This window comes from Rhinolophus sinicus, chromosome 3, assembly GCF_057876585.1.
Source record: "Rhinolophus sinicus isolate RSI-liver-muscle chromosome 3, RSI-T2T, whole genome shotgun sequence".
NCBI classification, from domain to species: domain Eukaryota; kingdom Metazoa; phylum Chordata; class Mammalia; order Chiroptera; family Rhinolophidae; genus Rhinolophus; species Rhinolophus sinicus.
This window is the reverse complement of record NC_142503.1, coordinates 163,887,647-163,907,187: the sequence shown is the minus strand read 5'-3', so window position 1 is coordinate 163,907,187 and position 19,541 is coordinate 163,887,647. Positions and strand designations below refer to the sequence as shown.

General features: G+C 43.6%; 1 protein-coding gene across 1 annotated transcript; it reads right to left on the bottom strand.

Moving 5' to 3' along the window:
• Nucleotides 1–2,068: 2,068 nt before the first annotated feature.
• On the bottom strand, nt 2,069–19,200 carry LGALS3 (galectin 3). The gene is made up of 6 exons (XM_019725753.3): nt 19,063–19,200; nt 9,321–9,342; nt 8,244–8,669; nt 6,370–6,458; nt 3,651–3,816; nt 2,069–2,371 (listed from the first exon to the last, which is right to left on the bottom strand). Exons 2-6 carry the CDS (start codon nt 9,336–9,338, stop codon nt 2,216–2,218), a joined length of 855 nt encoding a protein of 284 aa, XP_019581312.3. The 5' UTR covers nt 9,339–9,342; nt 19,063–19,200; the 3' UTR covers nt 2,069–2,215.
• Between the last annotated feature and the right edge of the window lie 341 nt (nt 19,201–19,541).

Sequence of the window (19,541 nt, the reverse complement as noted above, 5' to 3'; positions counted from 1 at the left end):
CATGCAGAATGAAAAAGTGTAGGTAAAAGTTAGGACTTTCTAAGGGTGCAGGGCCATGAACATGTAAAAGAAATTGGTACAAAGTAACCCAAGATTTAGAATCTACATAAAGCGACATGCAACATAACAATAAAATAATATTTATCCTCAAGGATAAAGCAGCTAAGAATAAGACAATGTCAGGAAACATGATTTGGTGGGGTAGGTTTAGTAAGGTGTACTGTTGAATCATTTAGAAAGCTTTGGCTGTAATGTCATAGTAAAATGAACTCCAACTGGCTTAGCAATAAGGACTTATTTCATATGTTGGCAGGGTGATTCCAGGCACTTTACAGTCAACAACTCAATGACAGCATCAAGGTCCAACATTCTGCTCATAGTTCATTCTGTCATCCTTGATGTTGGCACTCCTCTAAGGCTGGGTCCTTTTGGGGCCATAAGGTGGCCGCTAGTGGTAATGAGAGCTCTGTCCGTCCTTGTGGTCTGGTTAGGCCAAGTAATGCAACCTTTCTATTTGCAGATCAGTAAAAGTCAGCAGGGGATTGGCTTAAACTAATGAGTCCCTACTGAATCTGGGATCATATCTGAATAAAAGCACAATTATTAGGACACAGGGAATGCATTTTGGGTCGGCAGCCATCAATGTTCCCTACAACTAGATAAGGTTCTTGGGCTACTGGACTCCAGAATTATGAGGTATCAGGAAAATCTTTAAAGACAAATAAATGAAAGAAAACTGCTTGGGTAGAACAAGAGCCATTCCAAAATCTAAAGAAAGGGAAATTCCATTTATTGAGGACCGGTGATAGCTCTATTGCAAACAATGTCCATTCAGTGATCACAGTAACCCTACAAAAGATGTATCATACCCCCCATTTTATAGACAAAGGAATCAAGGGTCAGGGGGTTTAAGTAATTTTGTATAAACTAAGTTCCCTCTTTTTTCCAAAGCTTATGTTCTTCCATTTAGTCACAGCAGTAGAACAATCAAGACCAGAATGTTAGGGTAAGGGACATGTGACTTGCTGCTCAGAGCCCTCTCAAGGATTGAAGAAGGACTTATTCCTTCCGTTGCTGGAATTGCAGACAGCCCTCAGGTATCAGCCCATGAGTACTGGCTCAGGTGAAGAGAGCCACTTCTAAATTCATGCCATTTCCCAGGTGGCCTGTATTCATTGACTGAAGTGAGGCTCTAAGGACCTGTCCCCTTTTTGACTACTCTAAAGCGTCACCCCAGCCTCAGCACCCCTGTAGTGTGGGCTGAGGCATCAATGCTCCACTTCTCCTGCCCAGTCGTGTCCCTTCTCGTCCCTACAGCTGTTGATTGCAAGAGCATTCCCTCAGACTTCTTGTATTAGAATTTCTTTGCTTCCTGGGGAACCCAACCAGTGACAGTGACCAATTGAAAGTACTTGAGAAGAAGGTATTCTAGAAACAAAATATTTTGGTCTTCTATAAAATGAAGTTGTGCGACTACATCCTAGATTTGAAATCTTATTCTTTGGTTTTGCTGATAGTAGGAAGGGCAGAAAGGCACAGTTAAGAATGTTGATGGGAACTATTAAATTTTTGAAGCTGAATTATATATTTAGTACATTTCCCCCCTCTACAAATCTGGAGGTTTCATGAAAACCTACAGGGAGATAGTCTCCTATTGGTTTCCAAAACTGATATGAAAGCAGTGAAGTATAGTTTAGAGAGAGAAAAATAGGATTTAAAAGGAGTTGAAAGAAATATACCAGAATGCTAACAGTAATTGCCTATGGGTCATAGGTCATCTATATGTAGCCTCTACGCTTTTCTCATTTCCTGAATATATTTTATTTCCTTAAGTAAGAAAACAGGAGAATGATTTCCTTGTAGCATCTCCTGGTTTTATGAAACTCAGGAAAAGAGGTTAGTTTTGGGGTAGTATTCCTATTTCCTTTCTTAAAAAATACTTTGGGAAGTATAGAAGATTTTGGGAGACTCTAGTCCAGTATTAGCATTGCTACATATTTCCTTTTCAATTGAGTCCATTGTGCATTATCAAGAATAAACTGCCCCAATTAGATGACATGTAAACAGGTAACTCTTAGAATATTTATTAAATGGATGCTTAACAAGGATATTGATGAACCAAGGAAAAGCTTTTCACCCATAGTGAGCATGAAACTTAAATGTGTATGGCTTACATTCAGTTTCATTTTTTTAAAAAGTATCTGCGCCTTTAAGATTATATCATAGTGTGCGTAGCACTGGTAAGACTGATGTCACCAGAAATGGCCATCGCGTTGATTTCCTTGAGATTTTTCATCCGATGATTGTACTGCAACAGGTGAGCATCGTTGACTGCAACCTTGAAGTGGTCAGCTTCAACCAGTACCTGTATCTGAAACGGCACACGAAACTTAGAAACGCCCACTGATCGCAGAACCACTTGGGCCTGATCTAAGGATGGCCAACATTTCATCGTTATGATCATTTGTGGAACTGATTCAAGTTCAGAAGAAGTAACTTTATAGCAAAAACAAACTCCAGATTATTCAAAAATTTAAACAAACACAAAATGATAAAATTGTTAGAAGGGTACATAGTTGAAGCCATAAGGGAAAAGATTAATAATGTGTCTACATAAAAACTTAAAGTTTTTGTATGGCCTACAGCACCTAAAAGTAAAAATAATACACTAAAGTAGGAGTCCCTCAATAGAGTGGCAAATGTGGAGGAGATAGGTAATAACCAGTTTTGGCAAGAGTAGGGGCAACAAATTCTTCCAATAGTTAGTGGATGTGTTAATCCTTAGATCCTTTGGAAAGCAGCACTTTGGTGATATCTAAATTTTAAACATGCATATTCTTTAAATAAATTCTAGGAAGCAAAGATTTATATGGATAGTTATTAAAGTATTTGAGATAAACCTTTCCAGGTTTTATTTGGAATATTTCCATACTCCATATTTTCATCATAGCATACTGGTTGAATTATCACATATCTAAACAATGACATATTATTAAGTAACTGTTCTGATACTGAAAGATGTCTACCAAATATGGAATATGGTCCCTGTTAGTCTCTGCCCTTGAGGAACTTACAGTCTAGCTGTTTCACTGCCTGCTGTATCGCCAATCCTAACCCAACGCTGTGAACCTAATAACTATTTGTTGAAGCACCACTTAAAAATAAAAAGTGTGCTGTATGTCATAGAAAATACTGGCAAGATACCAAATTGCAACCTTTGTGAGGATGGAGGCCTTTTTAGTTATTTTAAAAATCTGTACATTTTTCTTTTCATAAAACAAGCATGTATTAATTTTAGAATTAAAATTTTTTTTTAGTTTTGATTGCCATGCCACCAATGTTGTTTTAAGGAACTAAGTCTCAGTCCATCTGTACCCTAAAGATTTTCTTATTCAAGGTGCTATTTTTCTCACTTCCAGAAAAGCTTAAACTCAGAGGGGTGGTAACAGGAAGGACAGTGAGGTGCCTGAAGGGAGTTGGGGAGTGTGCCACTCCTGACCACGTGCCAGCCTGCGGAGGCTGGTCCCCCAGGATGGGGAGCCATACTGGTTAGGTGTCCCAGGACAGCTGATGACAATTCAAGTGCAACGTGGTGTTACAGTGATTCCCCATGAGCCATATGCATTACCATCATAATAGCAATAACTTACTTTGAATGGTTTACCACTTTCAAATGGGAAAGCCATCTGTCTTTCTTCCCGTCCCCAGTTATTACTCAGCTTTGAATTGCAAACAATGACTCTCTTGTTGTCCTCATTGAAGCGTGGGTTAAAGTGGAAAGCGATATCATCCCCTCTCTTGAAATCTAAAACAAGTCTGTTTAAACCGAAGACCAGAGTTAGTAAAATGATTCAAGTTGTGTGTATCAAGTAAAGAATATATAATTTTCTAAAGAGCAAATCGCTTTATAAAATGCAGGAAATTTTCCTAAATGGAAAACAAGCCAGAGAAGGGGTTCAAACTAGGAAGTATAGTCGGCCACGTATTCGATATACTACCATAGTATCTAACAGTAAGCAAGACAATATGTGTTGAGTTATTTGGCCTCATTGTTTTTGGTTAGATCATTGTATTCAGCTATAATTCCCTCTTTACCCACTCTAGTCATGAAAACCCTTAATGTTTCCTTATAGAGGTGTAAGGCCACTCTGAGGGCAACTTATGCTTTACATTGCAGATAATAATGGTTACCTCCTTCCTGCCCTGCCAGGTTGCTTTTAATATCTATTGAAGGCAAGCCAGTCACATAAATAAGAGGTATCGAATTCCTGGCTTCCTCCTAGTTAACCAAAACCTAGTCCTAAGGCAGAAAGAAGGAGATTCCATAGATAGTGCTCGGTATCCTGTTGCTAAGTTGTAAAGTCATGACAATAGATGTGTTCAACTTTCCATGATGTGAAGTGGAATTAATGAAAGTACTGGCTTAACTTGACCCCGTTCCTTCTCCTTGGATGTTAATGAAAACACAGGTCCTCTGATTATTAAGGACGCTGTCCCCCAGTTTCTCAGTGTGTGCACCATACAGCACTGACATCAGAACTAGCTGGGGCTCTTGGTTTTAAGCAAGACCTGCATTCTAGACCCACTAACAATCATTCCCTGGGCATTTTGATAGAGCTAGGAACAGACACAACCACAAATGTATCTTCCAATGATTAAATTCACAGGGAAAGGACCAAAGGAGTCAAACGGCAATGGAAATTGTGTTTGGCTACATATCATGTAATGGCTGTTATCTCCTCCACAGTGAAGAGGAAGATATTATCTCTACCACCTTAAGCATCCTTTTTTTCTTGGACTTCCTCACATAGAATTTGCAGGACCAAGCAACAGTTTTTTTCAGTTTACCACCACCTTAACCATTTCGACCATTAGTTTTGATCTGTCACAATCTCAGTCTATATCTCTAGTGGTATTGGAGCTAAAGTTTCCAGTGTGATAACCCTAAATAAGGCAAAGATACCAACCAGTGTGGTTCTGTGTAATAGGGGTTGTGGGGGGAGGGAGCAGTCATTCACAAACTGGGTGCTGTATGCACAGGATAAGGTGTGCTGAGTTCCGTTATGTTGGGTGGAAAGACGGAGAAGAACATAGGCGGAAGGTAGTTTTGTAACTTGCTGAGAGATGAGCTTTATCGTGCAGTGCTTAGAGAAGCTGCAGAGGCTGTACGGGAAGGAGTTGACTTGGGGTAGTGAATGGAACCAGAGGGGGCTAGGTGGAGGTTGCAGTGAATGAGCTTTGTGCAGGTAAAACGATCAGATCAGAAGCTGAGTCCATCTCCTGCTAACGGACAAAGGAGGTGGCTCCATTGATTCACCAGGAGCAAGGTGACAGACACTCATAGTGGACCCTTGAATAAGCCTGTGTACACAGCCTGACTGTATCTTTTGTATGCTGTCTGTAAGACTCAGAGACACAGATTAATGAAGGGCTACAGGAACTTTAGTGGTACCACTAGCTTCAGGAACAGGCATATCCTTAGCCTGCTTATATTATATATACGTATAACCAGTGGTGATAACCAGAGCCAGGCATCGCCGGGCAGCTGTAAATTGGCATGGATTTTCCTAAAGTAGCTCAAAGTCTTGCTCCATCCTAGCTCACCTCAATCAGACTAGTTCCAATGGCAAGGTTGACTTATTTTGATACAGTCTTTAACTTAAAGAATTTTTTCAAGCCTTTTAAGTAAATAGTATCCACTCAGAAGACTGCAGTTCCCCATCCTGCCGCTTATCGTCTGTAGAGCGGGCCAACACCTTGGGAATCTGTGACTCTGCAGCTGCACCCCGTGTGAAGACAAACATGGCAGCCAAGCCCAAGAGACTTGAGGCTGTGCTGTGACCTGCACCCTGCAGGGGGATTTGTATGAATCTGAGGACACAGTGGTATAATATTCAAGCTCTCAGATCTATTCAAGCTCTTGGAACTGTGTCCAGTGGGATATTTTTGGTTCTGGGCCTAGTTTTTGATCGGCATCTCGACAGAAAGTATGTGGTTAGGTTTCTTTAGACAACGGATGGCTCAGAGGTGGAGGGAGGACCAAACATGACATTACATTACAAAGGCTCTAGTCGCCTTTAATTCTAAGGCTTTCACTACCAGGAAGAGCCAACAGCATGGGTTTTACTGCTCTTCCTCTTTGTCCTCACAAAGTAGAACTCAGTTTTATTCAGGTTCTAGGAGGAAAACAAGATTTGGTGAAGGAAACCGTGTCCCCTTGGTGGGAACACATTGATTTATAGGATAATCCCATATTAGGGTATAGCCAAGACTCTAAATGTGTAGTTTTAAAAATTCTGTTAAACTTCAAAATAGATCAGCCTTTAAACCAATCAACAAATATGTTAGACTTTAAGTTTTGCTCTTTACCTGTTTGCATTGGGATTTATTGTGCCCATAATTGTTACCAGCATGCGAGGCATGACTCCTCCAGGGAAAGCCAGGTTATAAGGCACAGTCTAGGATGAAAAAAAAAAAAAAATGTATCAATAAAGATCCTGGGGAAAGAAAGAAAAAGACATTGCTGAAGTTCAATCACTATTAATACGTGTCAATGACACATAACCCTCATTTGAGCAGACTCTTGGGCCACCTTGTCTCGGACCGAAAGAAACAAGGCTCCCCACATGCACAATTAGTAACCGAGAATAAAGCCATCAGCTAATAGGTGCCAATGGCAGGACATAGTCCTTTTTAGACTGTAGCTGTTATTATTAGGAGTATCCCAACCTATAACTCATTCACTTAGACTGTATTTTGAAAGGGCTGACGCTAGACCTTGCAATCAACATTCACAATTTTGTGCCACTCCTGAAACCCTTGTCACGTAACATACTTCATCATGTCACATTCTGGGGCTTCTGGGTGCTCATACATTCTACTCACAGCACCAGCGGAGGACTTTGTGTGTGGCAGAAACTCAATATTTGTAGAATGAACACCTTTCCGTTAACACATTCCCTAGTTTATTTCACAAATATTTTTTGACCATCTATGTTCAAGGTGCTGTAAATATTCCCAAAGCTCTATCTCTGGCCTCTTCTCTTTTTCCTTTATACTTTTTCCCCTGGGTTCAACTGTCATCCAAGTCTTTTATCTCTAGGCCTGATCTGTACTATTCCCATGCTACCTCCTCCTGGATTTGCTACTGGTGCTGCAAATCCAACAGGTATGAACTGGAATTGTCCCTCCTGCCCCCTCCCCCATTGGTCCCCTTCCTGAGTTCCTGCTTAAGACTGATGCTTGGCTGGTGCTTTAGTTGGTGCCTTGAAAAGCCAGAGCCATCTCTGACTCCTAAGACTTAACCAGTAGATCCTGGGGTTCTTTTTCGGCAATGTCTCCTCCATCTGCCTCTTCCTTTCCACAACCTCCATGTCCCCCTCTGTCTGCAGTGGACTAACGGTCTGTGGTCTAGGGCCTGCCCAATGCCACCCACACCCCCAACATTTTCTCTGTGCTTTCCTCTAAGCTGACCTAAAAGCAGATCAGATGCTCCCTGTGCCGTCCTCTACATAGTCCTGAAAGGGTCTGATCCCATGCTGTTATTGAACTCTTTCCTCATATCTGCTTATTTCCCAGCTAGACTGTAAGTCTAGAAGGGAAGGATCTGTGTCTGGAGCCCACTTCATGTAAAACCTTAGTAAATAAGCACACTTTGTTTACTAGAATGTGTTTTAATATAAATGAAAATTCAATCCTTAGATCACAAAATTATCATTAGAAGTTTTTTTCAAAACTAGATTACTTCCTAGATTATTTCCTCCACATGCTCTATGATCCTGGGCAAGTTATATAATTTTTGCTCATTTCCTCATGAGTGAAATGGGGCTAATAACAATATCTTACAGGGTGGTAATGGGGTTAAATGAGAGCATCCATGTAGAAGCACAGTGCTGGCACATGTTATTTACTCAGTGTTGATTAATAACAATAGCCAAACTTTCTCCCATTACTATGATCTTAACTTGATTTATATTAAAGCTCCTTTGCAGATGACTTCAAAAGATGCATTAGCTTCTCTTAACAGTATGCAAACTAAACTCACAACAACAACTTTTTCTACTGGACCAACAAACACTGTGGCTGGTCTTTGAAATGTGGCTCTAAGCTTCAGGTCTCCCTGAATGAGCTCCCAGCCAGAGCACTGCAAAGTGACGGCACTGCTGCCCCAGACAGGTGCCCTGTTCTTCACTAGCTTTGTCCTGGTCACAATCAAGTACATGAAATGACTAACTCCATCTTACCAGTGGTCCAGCAGGGCTGGCACCAGGGTAGGCCCCAGGCCCACTTGGTTGCCCGGGGTAGGCTCCTGGTGCAGTTGGTCCAGGATAAGCAGGTGCTGTTGGGCCAGGGTAGGCTCCTCCTGGGGGTGCCTGTCCGGGGTAGGCTCCTCCTGGGGGTGTCTGTCCGGGGTAGGCTCCTGGGGGTGCCTGTCCGGGGTAGGCTCCTGGGGGTGCCTGTCCGGGGTAGGCTCCTCCTGGGGGTGCCTGTCCGGGGTAGGCTCCTCCTGGGGGTGCCTGTCCGGGGTAGGCGCCAGGAGGTGCCTGTCCGGGGTAGGCCCCAGGATAGGCAGCCCCGGGGTAGCCCCCAGCCCCAGCAGGCTGGTTTCCCCATGGACCAGGCCATCCTTGAGGGTTTGGGTTTCCAGACCCAGATATGGCATCATTAAGCTGGAAAGAAAGATATAAACAATTCCCAGATGAAAACATTCACAAAAGCAGAATTTTCAGGAAAACAGGAATATGCAATCTAAGAAGTGGAAGGACATGGTGAAAGTATGAAACTTATATCAATACAATTTTTTCCATCTATTAAATAGTTTTGCATTCCAAAGACTTCAGTTAGACTTTGGGATTATATATGCTTTATCAGTACATGTCTCCCATCGTATGAAAATGTGGAGGCTTGCATTTTTGTAATTTGCTAAAGTCAGAAGCTATCCATCCTCTGCGTAAAAGCACATATTTTCTAATTGACATAAGAAAAACAATCACAAAACTCAGGATGCTCAGACAGCACCACACTTCCCATTTCTCAGCTTATTTCTCAGCTCCGGGCCTGGGGAATTCACCACTTCTATCCCAAACCTTTCGGTAAAGGGGTTACTCTTAGTGAGTCCCAGGCTTCTCTCCACTGGGCTTTCTTCCCAAACCTGTTGCTGGAAAAATAAGACTCCAGCTAACAAGCCCTCATTGAACAGGTGAGGCCAGAGGAAGCCACGTAGTGGGAGACTTAGAAGGAAAGTTGGATGGTAAAAGCAAAACTCTCAACCTGCGTGGAATCAGAATGTAAGAAAACAGACATATGAGCAAAACACTTACCGAAAAACTGTCTGCCATTTTCCTGAGGGAAAAAAAAAAGAAAAAGAAAGGTTATCATTTGATCCTAAAAGATTTCATGGGTTTCCATTTAAATTTAACATCACAAATAGTTCATTGTGTACTTCTAGTTTTATGGACATTCTTCTAGCACAAGCCAGTCTATTTCCAAAATACTCCTAAATGAATAGCATTGAACCAAAAAAATGAGTCATCAAAGGGTGGGGTGCACTCCAGCTAGATTACCAAACCCTATTTAATCCACAACTTTGAATTCTAACTACCTTAGCCTGGGTTCTGAACCCTGGGACTAATCCAGGCCATACACTGACTGCAGCGGGGAGAAGACGAGAAAGGAAGTGTTCTGCCCTGTTCCTAGGTAACCCATGTAAACTGTCCTGGTTTACCTTTGGCCCTCCATCCTTTCCCTCCTGTGCTCCTTTTCCACCACCTCTTCAAAGGGTTGCGTGTGGTAACATCGTCGACCTCCCCTCCCATTCCCACTCACAGCCCCAAGCCCTCTTCTGGGTTTTTAGGAGGAAAGCAGAGTTGGTTGATTCCTGCTGAGATCTGAAAGACAACGCCCCCCAGACATAGTTGCTGCTGACTGATTATTTATTCCTTCATTTGCACACATTTATGCCTGCTCTGCACAGGCAGCATGCGGGCTCCTGACGGTGTGTCAAGATAAATAGGCCAAGATTGGAATGGTCAAAGGGTCCACAGGCCAGCAGGGATCACAAGTGATGGACACTGTTGAGCTAAATGTGGGCAATGGGAAGTCTCCACCAAACAATGACTTCTGAGAGGGGAGGTGTCGTTTGAACTAAGCCTTGAAGGAGAGGTGAGGTTGGGATGTGGAGCAATGAAAAAGAAAGGCACAAAATGTGCCTTTTTAAAAAAAATTTTATTGGGGAATGTTGGGGGACAGTGTGTTTCTCCAGGACCCAAGTCGTTGTTCTTCAATCTAGTTGTGGAGGGCACAGCTCAGCTCCAAATCCAGTTGCCATTTTCAATCTTACTTGCACCCCCACCATCCCATGCAGGAATTAAACCGACAACCCTGTTCAGAGCTTGGGCTCTAACCAACTGAGCCATCCGGCCGCCCTCAATATGTGCCTTTTGTAAAGAGATACTTGCTATTCCAAATGAAATCTTTGGCAGTATAAGAAACTTAGGTTAAAAAAAAAAAAAGTTAGGCAATGTGGAGGACAGTATTTTGGGCAGGGCAGAGACATCATTCTGCTTCCTCCTGCTTCTCCCCCTGTGCCAATTGTCCAGGTGAGACCCGCTCCCCGGGCAGACACGCCAACAACAGGGAGGGGAGGAGGGCAGCTTCGGGCCCCTGAGGCCTGGTGGGTTTTCTCAGCTCACGATCACCTGCATTACAGTCAAAATTACCTGCACCTTAAACAATCACCGTGGTTTTCCAGGAGTTGCCCACTTGTGATATTTACTCAATTATTTTCAAAAATGGCACTGCCCCCAAGGAATCCAATAAGTGGCGACAACTTGATAGGTCCTAAAAATTGTAAAATACTAGATTTTTTAATAAAAATTCGAACAGACAGAGCTCGTCCTGGACTTAATGTGTGCTTCATGTACACACACCAGATAAATGTATTTTTTGCACATCTCTTTCTGAATCTGGGCATTCTCTAACATATTTGGAAGCAGTTAGGTTATCACCATGCCCATTTTCCAAGGTGCAAAACTGCTGGCAATTTGACTGGGAAGTCACAGTGGCTCTTCCAGGACTTAATATTTACTGCATTTCCTTAGTACTCGACCACATAAAGCAAAAGTTGGGGGCTCCTCTCTGCTTGTGCTTCTCTCCCCAGAAGGCTGCCACTGTGGCATAGAAAGCTGTGCTGCTACCACAGGAGGAACTTGAGAGAAGAGTTGTTACAGAAAAGGAAAAGGAAGGACATTTCTTAAGTCAAGAAAAGAAAACCTCTCTCATTTTGGACGCCAGTAGGAAACCATCTTGAACTTGACGGTGGGCAGAGAGCTTAGTTCCTTTGATTACACAAAGTCTTCTTCCACTCCTGGGCAACATACTGAAGACCCAGCAACAACTGTATCAGTGTGTTGACTTCTTTTAAATATCCCTATTGGGTAGGGGCTTATTTCCAACCTCAGCACCCTTTACATTTCAGGTTGTGGGGGGCCGGCCTGTGCATTGCAGGATGGTTAGCAGCATCCCCAGCTTCAATACACAAGATGTCAATAGCACACACCCTCCTATCCCCCACCAACTGTGACAACACAAAATGTCTTCAGACATTGCCAAAAACCACAGGGGGAAGTAGGGGAAAGGACAAAACTCCCCGGTTGAGAACCACTGGTCTAGGCTAATTAACACGTGTATCCTGACCTTTCTCTGTATGTACACAGGTCAATAAAAAACAAAAAGGTAGTTTCAATTGTTAAAACTAGCTAAATCTGTGCCATCAGCCTCATACAGTGTCTTATTGACATAACTCCAATCAAACTAAGATGTGTTTAAAGGCTGATTACAATCAGAAACTCACAGCATTTCCAGAATTTAACATTTATTCTTTTCAAAGTCTCTGCTCAAGCATATTCGGTTTATTTTCCAACCTGACCAAAACAATTTGAGAAACAAAGCAGATACCACTTTATTTCCACTGTTTCACATAACGCTTTGGATGACAGTTTGGGTTGTGTTGTGACACATTAGATAAGCTCATCAGAATAATTACGCCCTGCCTTTGTGTGGTGCTTTTCAGTTTACAAAGCACTTTCACATACCTTACCTATTTTGATTCTGACAATAATCTTACGAGATTGACAGGGGAAAGTTAATATTCCCACTTTAGAGGTGAGGAAACAGGCTCAGAGAGCTAATGTGGTGGCCCAAAGCCATTCTGTCATTAGCAGGCCAAGCACCCAAGCATCCTGACTCCTAATTCAGGCTTATTTTACACTAATATAAAACCTCACACTTTCAAATGTTAAAGTATAGTCCTTCAAGTGTTAATTATTTCATTTAGACATGACCTAGTTTATTCATTCAGAACTACATAACATGCTGAAATTGTAAACAAATTTAAAAAGAGATCATGTTTTGTCAGAAAACTAGCTGGGTGACTCATTCAGTGTGCAGTGATCTTGTATATACAGATGCCATTTTGCACAGTCACTTTGCTAATTATAACCACGTTTAAACCAATAAAGTGTACTTTTCCAAAAATTGAGTCTGTGGTGTTTTGTTTTGTCAACTCCTAACTGTCAGATCTCCTTAACCAATGCTCTTTCGAAATCAAGGTTAGCAGCCTTAGAACTTAAAAAAAACAAAATAAAGACAACAACAAAAAACATCTATTTGGATAAATATTTTCCTTACTTGCCTGGAAATGTTCTTTTTTTTTTTTTTAAGAGTTTTATTCAAATATAACTAACATACAATATTATATTAGTTTCAGGTGTACACCATAGTTGTTCAACATTTATAAACCTAAAGGAGTGATCGCCATAAGTGCAGCAACCATCTGACACCGTACCACATTATCACAATATTACTGACTATATTTCCTATGCTGTACATTACATCCCCATGAGTTATTTGTTTTATACCTGGAAATTTGGACCTCTTATTCCCCTTCCACCTTTCCCCCACTTTTTAAAATTTTTCAGTTAAAGTTGACATTCAATATGATATTATATTAATTTCAGTGTACAGCATAGTGGTTAGACATTTATATAATTTAAGAAGTGATTCCCCTGATTAATCTTGTACCCACCTGGCACTATACATAGTTATTACCATATTATTGACTATATTCCCTGTGCTTTACTTTACATCCCATGACTATTTTGTAACTACCAGTTTGTACTTGTTAATCCCTTCACCTTTTTCACTCTGCCCCCAACCCCTTCCCATCCATCATCCTAACAAATCAAGTACCCATCTGACACCATACATAGTTATTACAATGTTATTGACCATATTCCTTATGCTGTACCCTACATCCCCATGATTAACGTATAACAACCTTTTTTCACTCATCCCCCACCACCCTCCCATCTGGCAACCATCAATATGTTCTCTGTATGAATTAGTTTCTGTTTTGTTTGGTTATTTTGCTCTTTAGATTCCACATATAAGCTAAATCAAATTGTATATGTCTTTCTCTGTATTACACTCCTCTCAGCATAATACCCTCCAGGTCCATTCATGCCATCGCAGACGGCAAGAACCAGTTCCTTCCATGGCCAAGCAATATTCTACTGTATATATGTACCACGTCCTCTTTATCCATTCTTCCATCAACAGACAACCAGGTTGCCTCCACATCTTGGCCATTGTGAACATGCTGTGATGAACATATGGATGCATATGTCCCCTCAAAGTAGCATTTTGGATTTCTTCAGATAAATACCCAGAAGTGGGATTGCTGGGTCCTTCCTTGTCTCTTATTATAGCCTTTGTTTTAAAGTCTATTTTGTCTGGTATAAGTACTCCTACCCCAGATTTTTTTGTTGTTGTTTTTGTTTGTTTTCATTTTCATAAAATATCTTTTCCATCCCTTTACTTTCTGTTTGTGTGTGGCTTTCAATCTGAAGTGATTCTCTTGTAGGCAGCATATGTAAAGGTTTTGTTTTCTTATCCATTCAGCCACCTTATGTCTTTTGAGCGGAGCATGTAATCTATTTACATTGAAAGTTGATATTGATAAGTATGTAGTTATTGTGATTTTATTATTCATAATTTTGATCTTTTTTTGTTTTCCCCCTGCTTAAAGAAGGCCCTATAACATTCCTTGTAATACTGGTGTGGTGGTGATAAACTCCTTCAGCTTTTTCTTGTCTGGGAAGCTCTTTATCTGTCCTTCTATTCTAAATGATAGCCTTGCTGGATAGAGTGATCTTGGTTGTAGGTCCTTGCTTTCATCACATTAAATATGTTGTGCCAATCCCTTCTGGCCTACAAAGCTTCTGTTGAGAAATCAGCTGAGAATCTTATGGGAGCTCCCTTATAAGTTACTAGTTGCCTTTCTCTTGCTGCTTGTAGGATTCTCTCTTTATCTTTAACCTTTGCCATTCTAATTTTAATGTGTCTTGGTGTGGGCCTGTTTGGGTTCATCTTGTTTGGGACTCTCTGCACTTTCTGGACTTGTATGTTCACTTGCTTCGCCAGGTTAGGAAAGTTTTCAGTCATCATTTCTTCAAATACGTTCTCAATCCCTTGCTTTTTCTCTTCTCCTTCTGGTACCCCTATGATGCGAATGTTGTTATGCTTGAATGTTGTCCCAGAGGTCTCTTAATCTGCCCTCATTTTTTTTTGGATTCTTTTTCTCTTTTTGCTGTTCTGATTGGGTGTTTTATGCTACCTTGTATTCCAAATAACTGATTCAATCCTCTGCTTCATCTAGTCTGCTGGTGATTCCTCCTAGTGCATTCTTCATTTCAGTTATTGTATGCTTCATTTCTGACTGATTCTTTTTTATGGTTTCTATGTCCTTTTTTTTTTTTTATGCCTGCTATCTCCTTGTTGAAGTTCTCACTAAGTTCCTTGAATATCCTTATAACCATTGTTTTGAACTCTATATCTGGTAGGTGGCTTACCACCATTTTGTTTAGTTCTGTTTCTGGAGTTTCCTCCTGTTCTTTCATTTGGGATGTATTTTTTTGTTACCTCATTTTGGCTGCCTCTCTGTTTGTTTCTATGTTAGGTAGATCTGCTATGTCTCCCAGTCTTGGCTGGGTGGCCATATATAGTAGGTGTCCTGTGGGGCCCTGGCATAGTCTCCCTGGTCACCTGCTCCAGGTGCTCCAAGAGTATCCCCTGTGTGGGTTGTGTGTACCTTCCTGTTGTAGTTGAGCCTTGATTGTTATTGGCACATCAGTGAGTTTGAATGACCCTCAGGATGACTGGCTGTGGGGTTTGGACACGTCCACAGCTTACAGGCTGCTGTGAGGGAGGCTTACCCCAATGAGTGGGATTTGTTCCAGTGGGCTTTGTTGCTTGTTTGAGACCACACTTTGGGTGTGCCACTTGTGGGGCTAATTAGGTAGTACTCTGCTGTGGCCTGAAGCCAACCTCCAAGTATGTTGGTTCTGGGGCCTCTTGCGAGGGGCTTCAGTGCAGGCCCAGATCACCCACTACCTGTGACGGGCCGGGGACTACCTGGTAGGAACTACAAAGTGATCTGTGGTTATTTACTGCCTTTCCCACCCCTAGAGCTGTGTGGGAGAGGATATGCTGTGAATTGAGGACAGCTGCCATCAGTACCAGGCCTGGGGTAGTTCTGCAAAAAGCCAGAACACCTTGAGGCCTGCTGACACCTGCCGGCTCCCTTATGGTTCAGCCCAATAAAGCCTTGTGCAGTACATGAGTTGGGTGAAGCAGGGTTTCAGGGAGTCAGTATAGTGAGAAAAGTTGTTGTTAATAGGTTAATGTAGACTCTGGTTTGGTGCCAGTGCTGAATCTGGAGCTATGCAGCAAAAGTCTCAGAACACACCAAGGCCAGCTGCTGCCTGCCTGGGTCCTGTAAACTCCAATAGTTTTCAAGAAAGAATGCAATGCAGGTGGGACTGGCTGCTCTAGGAGAAAGTGGTGCCTCTGGTGTTGGATGAGTTGGGTGGGGTGGGGTTTTAGGGATTCAGCAGGGTGGAGCAGTGGAACTCGCCAGGCCAATCAGATTCAGATTTGGCCATGGTGGGGGCAGGCTCAACACAGGAAAGATAGCACCCAACTGCACGGAAGGACCTCCTTACAGGGAAAATGGCAACCGTCCTCCTACCCTCACTCCGAATCACATACCTCAGTCTGAGCCCCCGCAACCTCCCTCCTGTCCTCCGATACCCCCTGAGTTACTGCCCCTCCGCTGGAGCCCAAGGTGAGTGCCTGTGAGTGAGAGTTTGTGTACAGGCTGCTTAAGAGGACATCTGGGTTCCCTGGAGCCTTTCGTCCCAGTCAGATGGTTGAAATCCCCACTGTTTTTCACAGCCAGATGTTATGGGGGCTCTTCTTCCCAGCATCAGTGCTCTGGGCTGGGGAGGCTGGTGTGGGGCTGGGGTCTCTTGCTCCTCTGGGGGAACTTCCATGGCCGAGATATCCCTCCCGGTTCTCAATAACCACACAGAGGTTTGGGTCCTGCCCGTTTCGTGTCTCCACCCCTCCTACCAGTCTCGATGTGGCTTCTTCTTTATATCCTTAGTTATAAAACTTCTATTCAGCCAGACTTCAGATGGTTCTCCAGGTTGATTGTTCTATAATTTAGTTGTAATGTAACAGGCACCGTGTTTATCTACTCCACTATCTAGGATCTCTCCTCTGTTTTCTTTCTCTCTCTTCTTTTTTTTTTTTGTAGATGAGTAGTTTATATAGAGAGAGACCATCAAATGTGAAAAAAAAACCTTCCCACTCTTCAGATACTATAGATATGTGAACTCCATCCTGGCATTTCCAGAATCAGAGAATTTTGGAGAGCCAGAAAAGAAACACTACATCAAAGACAAACGAAAAATAGAGGAAGTACTACCTGGGTCTTCACTTTTGGAAAAAACCTACAGGAGGTAGTTCAGTTTGCTTTGGAATAAGGACTTTAAACATGAGTCAGAAGGTTGACCATGTTAGTCATCCGTTAATTGTAGCTTTTCCCTTTAATAAAGAGCAGCTATCTATTCTATTATTTTATTCAAGGCCCACCTAGCAATTAATCCAGTTGCCCGGGTTCCTAGGAGCACTTGTGAAACTTCTGCTCACAAAGGGCCCCGACCTTTACACAAGCCATAAGGGAAATAGAACATGAATGTATTTCCTCAGAACCCCAGGGCTCTGCCCACACTCCTCTCCAAAGAACACTGGCAGGACAGTCTACTTCCTGCCCTGTTTAAAAGCGGAGCAGGACTTGGGTAAAGTGCACTTTCCAAAGCCAAATTCAGCAATGCTGAGTTGGAATAAAGGACACTGGTCCTTTACTCCTTCTCATCATAGTCCCTGAGCATCAAGGAAGGTAAAGTTACTTTGTGCCTCTCAGTTACTGATATTTCCCCCTGTGGAAAAGCTGAATGTCAGTCAAGAGAGAACACATGATACTTAGTGAGCAGAAAATTGCAAGTATACAGCAAGCACTACCCTGGCAGCCTTACCACTCAGAATTTAATGAGAAAAACCTGTTTAGGCACCACTGTTACCTAGTTGTCCTCAGCAGGAGCCTGTGTCCCAAACCATCACAAGAAAAACAGCCTATGTTTTAGATCAGTTACCACGAGTCTCACATACATTCAAGGATCATCATCAAAGTTCTCCCCAGAATATGGATAATGCTGATTCTAAGTGTAAACCCCTTCCATCATGAATTTAGGGAGCAGCTCCAATCTCCCAAAGACCAAAGATGAGGCACAGCCATCAAAGGACTGAGACACTAGAGATTTAAAGTCAATGTCTGAAAAGAAGACCACTGTGGAAAAAGTAATTTTATTATTAAATTTTAACTTTCATGGAAAAACAATTTCCTAGTATGAAAGATAAACGTTATATACTTGAGACAAATGAGTCAGAATTTTGGAAGTTGGTGAAAATTTTTTCTCATGCTCTGTGCCCAAGCAGTTAATTTTTATTGCTATCATTTTCTTCAGAATTGAGCCTGATTCCTTTCCCAGAATCCTAGAAACAGACTAGGTCACTGAGGTCCACCCGTCCTCATTGTCCAGCAACCCAACTCCCAGGAGTCACTTTACAAATATTCCACAGTATCTAGAACAGGAATCACTAACTTTAAGGGTCTGGCCTGAAACCTAAGTCACAGCCTCAACCTATGTGTTCCTGACTGCCTGGCCCTGGAGCTCCTACGCCTCAGAGTGGATGTATTTCAGTGTTTGTATTGCACAACTGACAATTTAGAATAAATCCTCGAACATGTTTTTAACACACGCACCAACTAGGGCTCTGCACGCTCAAGCCGACATCCTGCCACACCCTACACATCCTCAGCGCAGATTTGAGATCATTAATGCCCAAATTAGCCAATCTGATTAGGGATGAGTCGCTGATTTGGAAAAGCGTAGCGTTTGCAGTCTTTGCCAAGCTGGGCACATGCCCACTCAGGCCTTGGGGCAGCACCGTTTTTTGTGGGATCTGCACGCAGAGAGCAGCGGCAGTCGCGGACGCTGCTGGGCGTGGTAGACGACACATTCCCTCTGCACAGCAAGATCAGGTGGCCGGCCAGCCAAGTCAGTGGTCCCAGCAGCCGCCCTAGAGAGTCCCTGGGCAGTACGCCCTGTGTGCTGTTTTAGGGGACCTGGTTCCTGTATCAAGCTTGGGCGCGCCCCCCCCCACCCCCACCCCACCCGCGCGCAGTTGGACTCCGCTGATTCCGAGGTGGCCCAGCGGCGGGAGGGCAGGACGCATGGCTCAGCCTCCTAGACGCCGCAGAGCGTGCCCTGTGCCCACGCCCGGTGTCCGCAGACACACCCGTCCGCCCGGAGGAGGTGCGTGTGAGTCTGTGAGACGTTGCTAACTTTCCCTGAATCCCCTCTTCCGAAGCGTCAAAGGCTATGGACCCGTGCTCAGACGGTGTCCACCGCTCCTCTCGGGGCTCTCCAGCTGTTGGTGCCCACCGCCCCGCCTCCGGAAAGCCACGCCGCTCCCCAGGCTCCCGCCGGAGCCCTCTAAAGGGGGCTTCACACTAAGGACTGCCAGGATGCCCTCGCCCCTGCCCGCCCCGAGCCGCCAACAGGCCGGGTCCCCGTCCCCGGTGCCTGCGCCACTCACCCGAATCCTGGGCACTCGCTTGCTTGCTCTGGATGCGGTTCCTGGTGAGGTCTTGCTGTCCCCGACAGGGCGGCGGCTCCGAACCTCAAATACGCTCAGCCTGGCCCGCCTCTGCCGGGGCGGGGCCGCCACCCCTACCCACCCGGCCTCTCCCTGCTGAACAAGCTGGGTGAGCCCCGAGCCCCGCTGGGCACAAAACACAACCTTGGGACCCAGGAGACAGCGGGCGGGACCCTGAAGGGTGATCCCCACCCCTGCCGCCTGCAATTGGACCCCTCCTCGACTCCAGGACCTGGAAGGTGGCCACTTTCACGGCCTCTCTCCAGATTCACCTGACTCCTCAGACGAAGATAGGGAGAGTCTGTGAAGCTTGGGGTGTGTGCTTCTTTAGGGAGTTTTGCTTGCTTGCTTGTTTTAACGGTGTTTACTTATTTTCTGCCTGAATTGCAGGCACTCTCGTCCCTTCTGCATTTACTTTA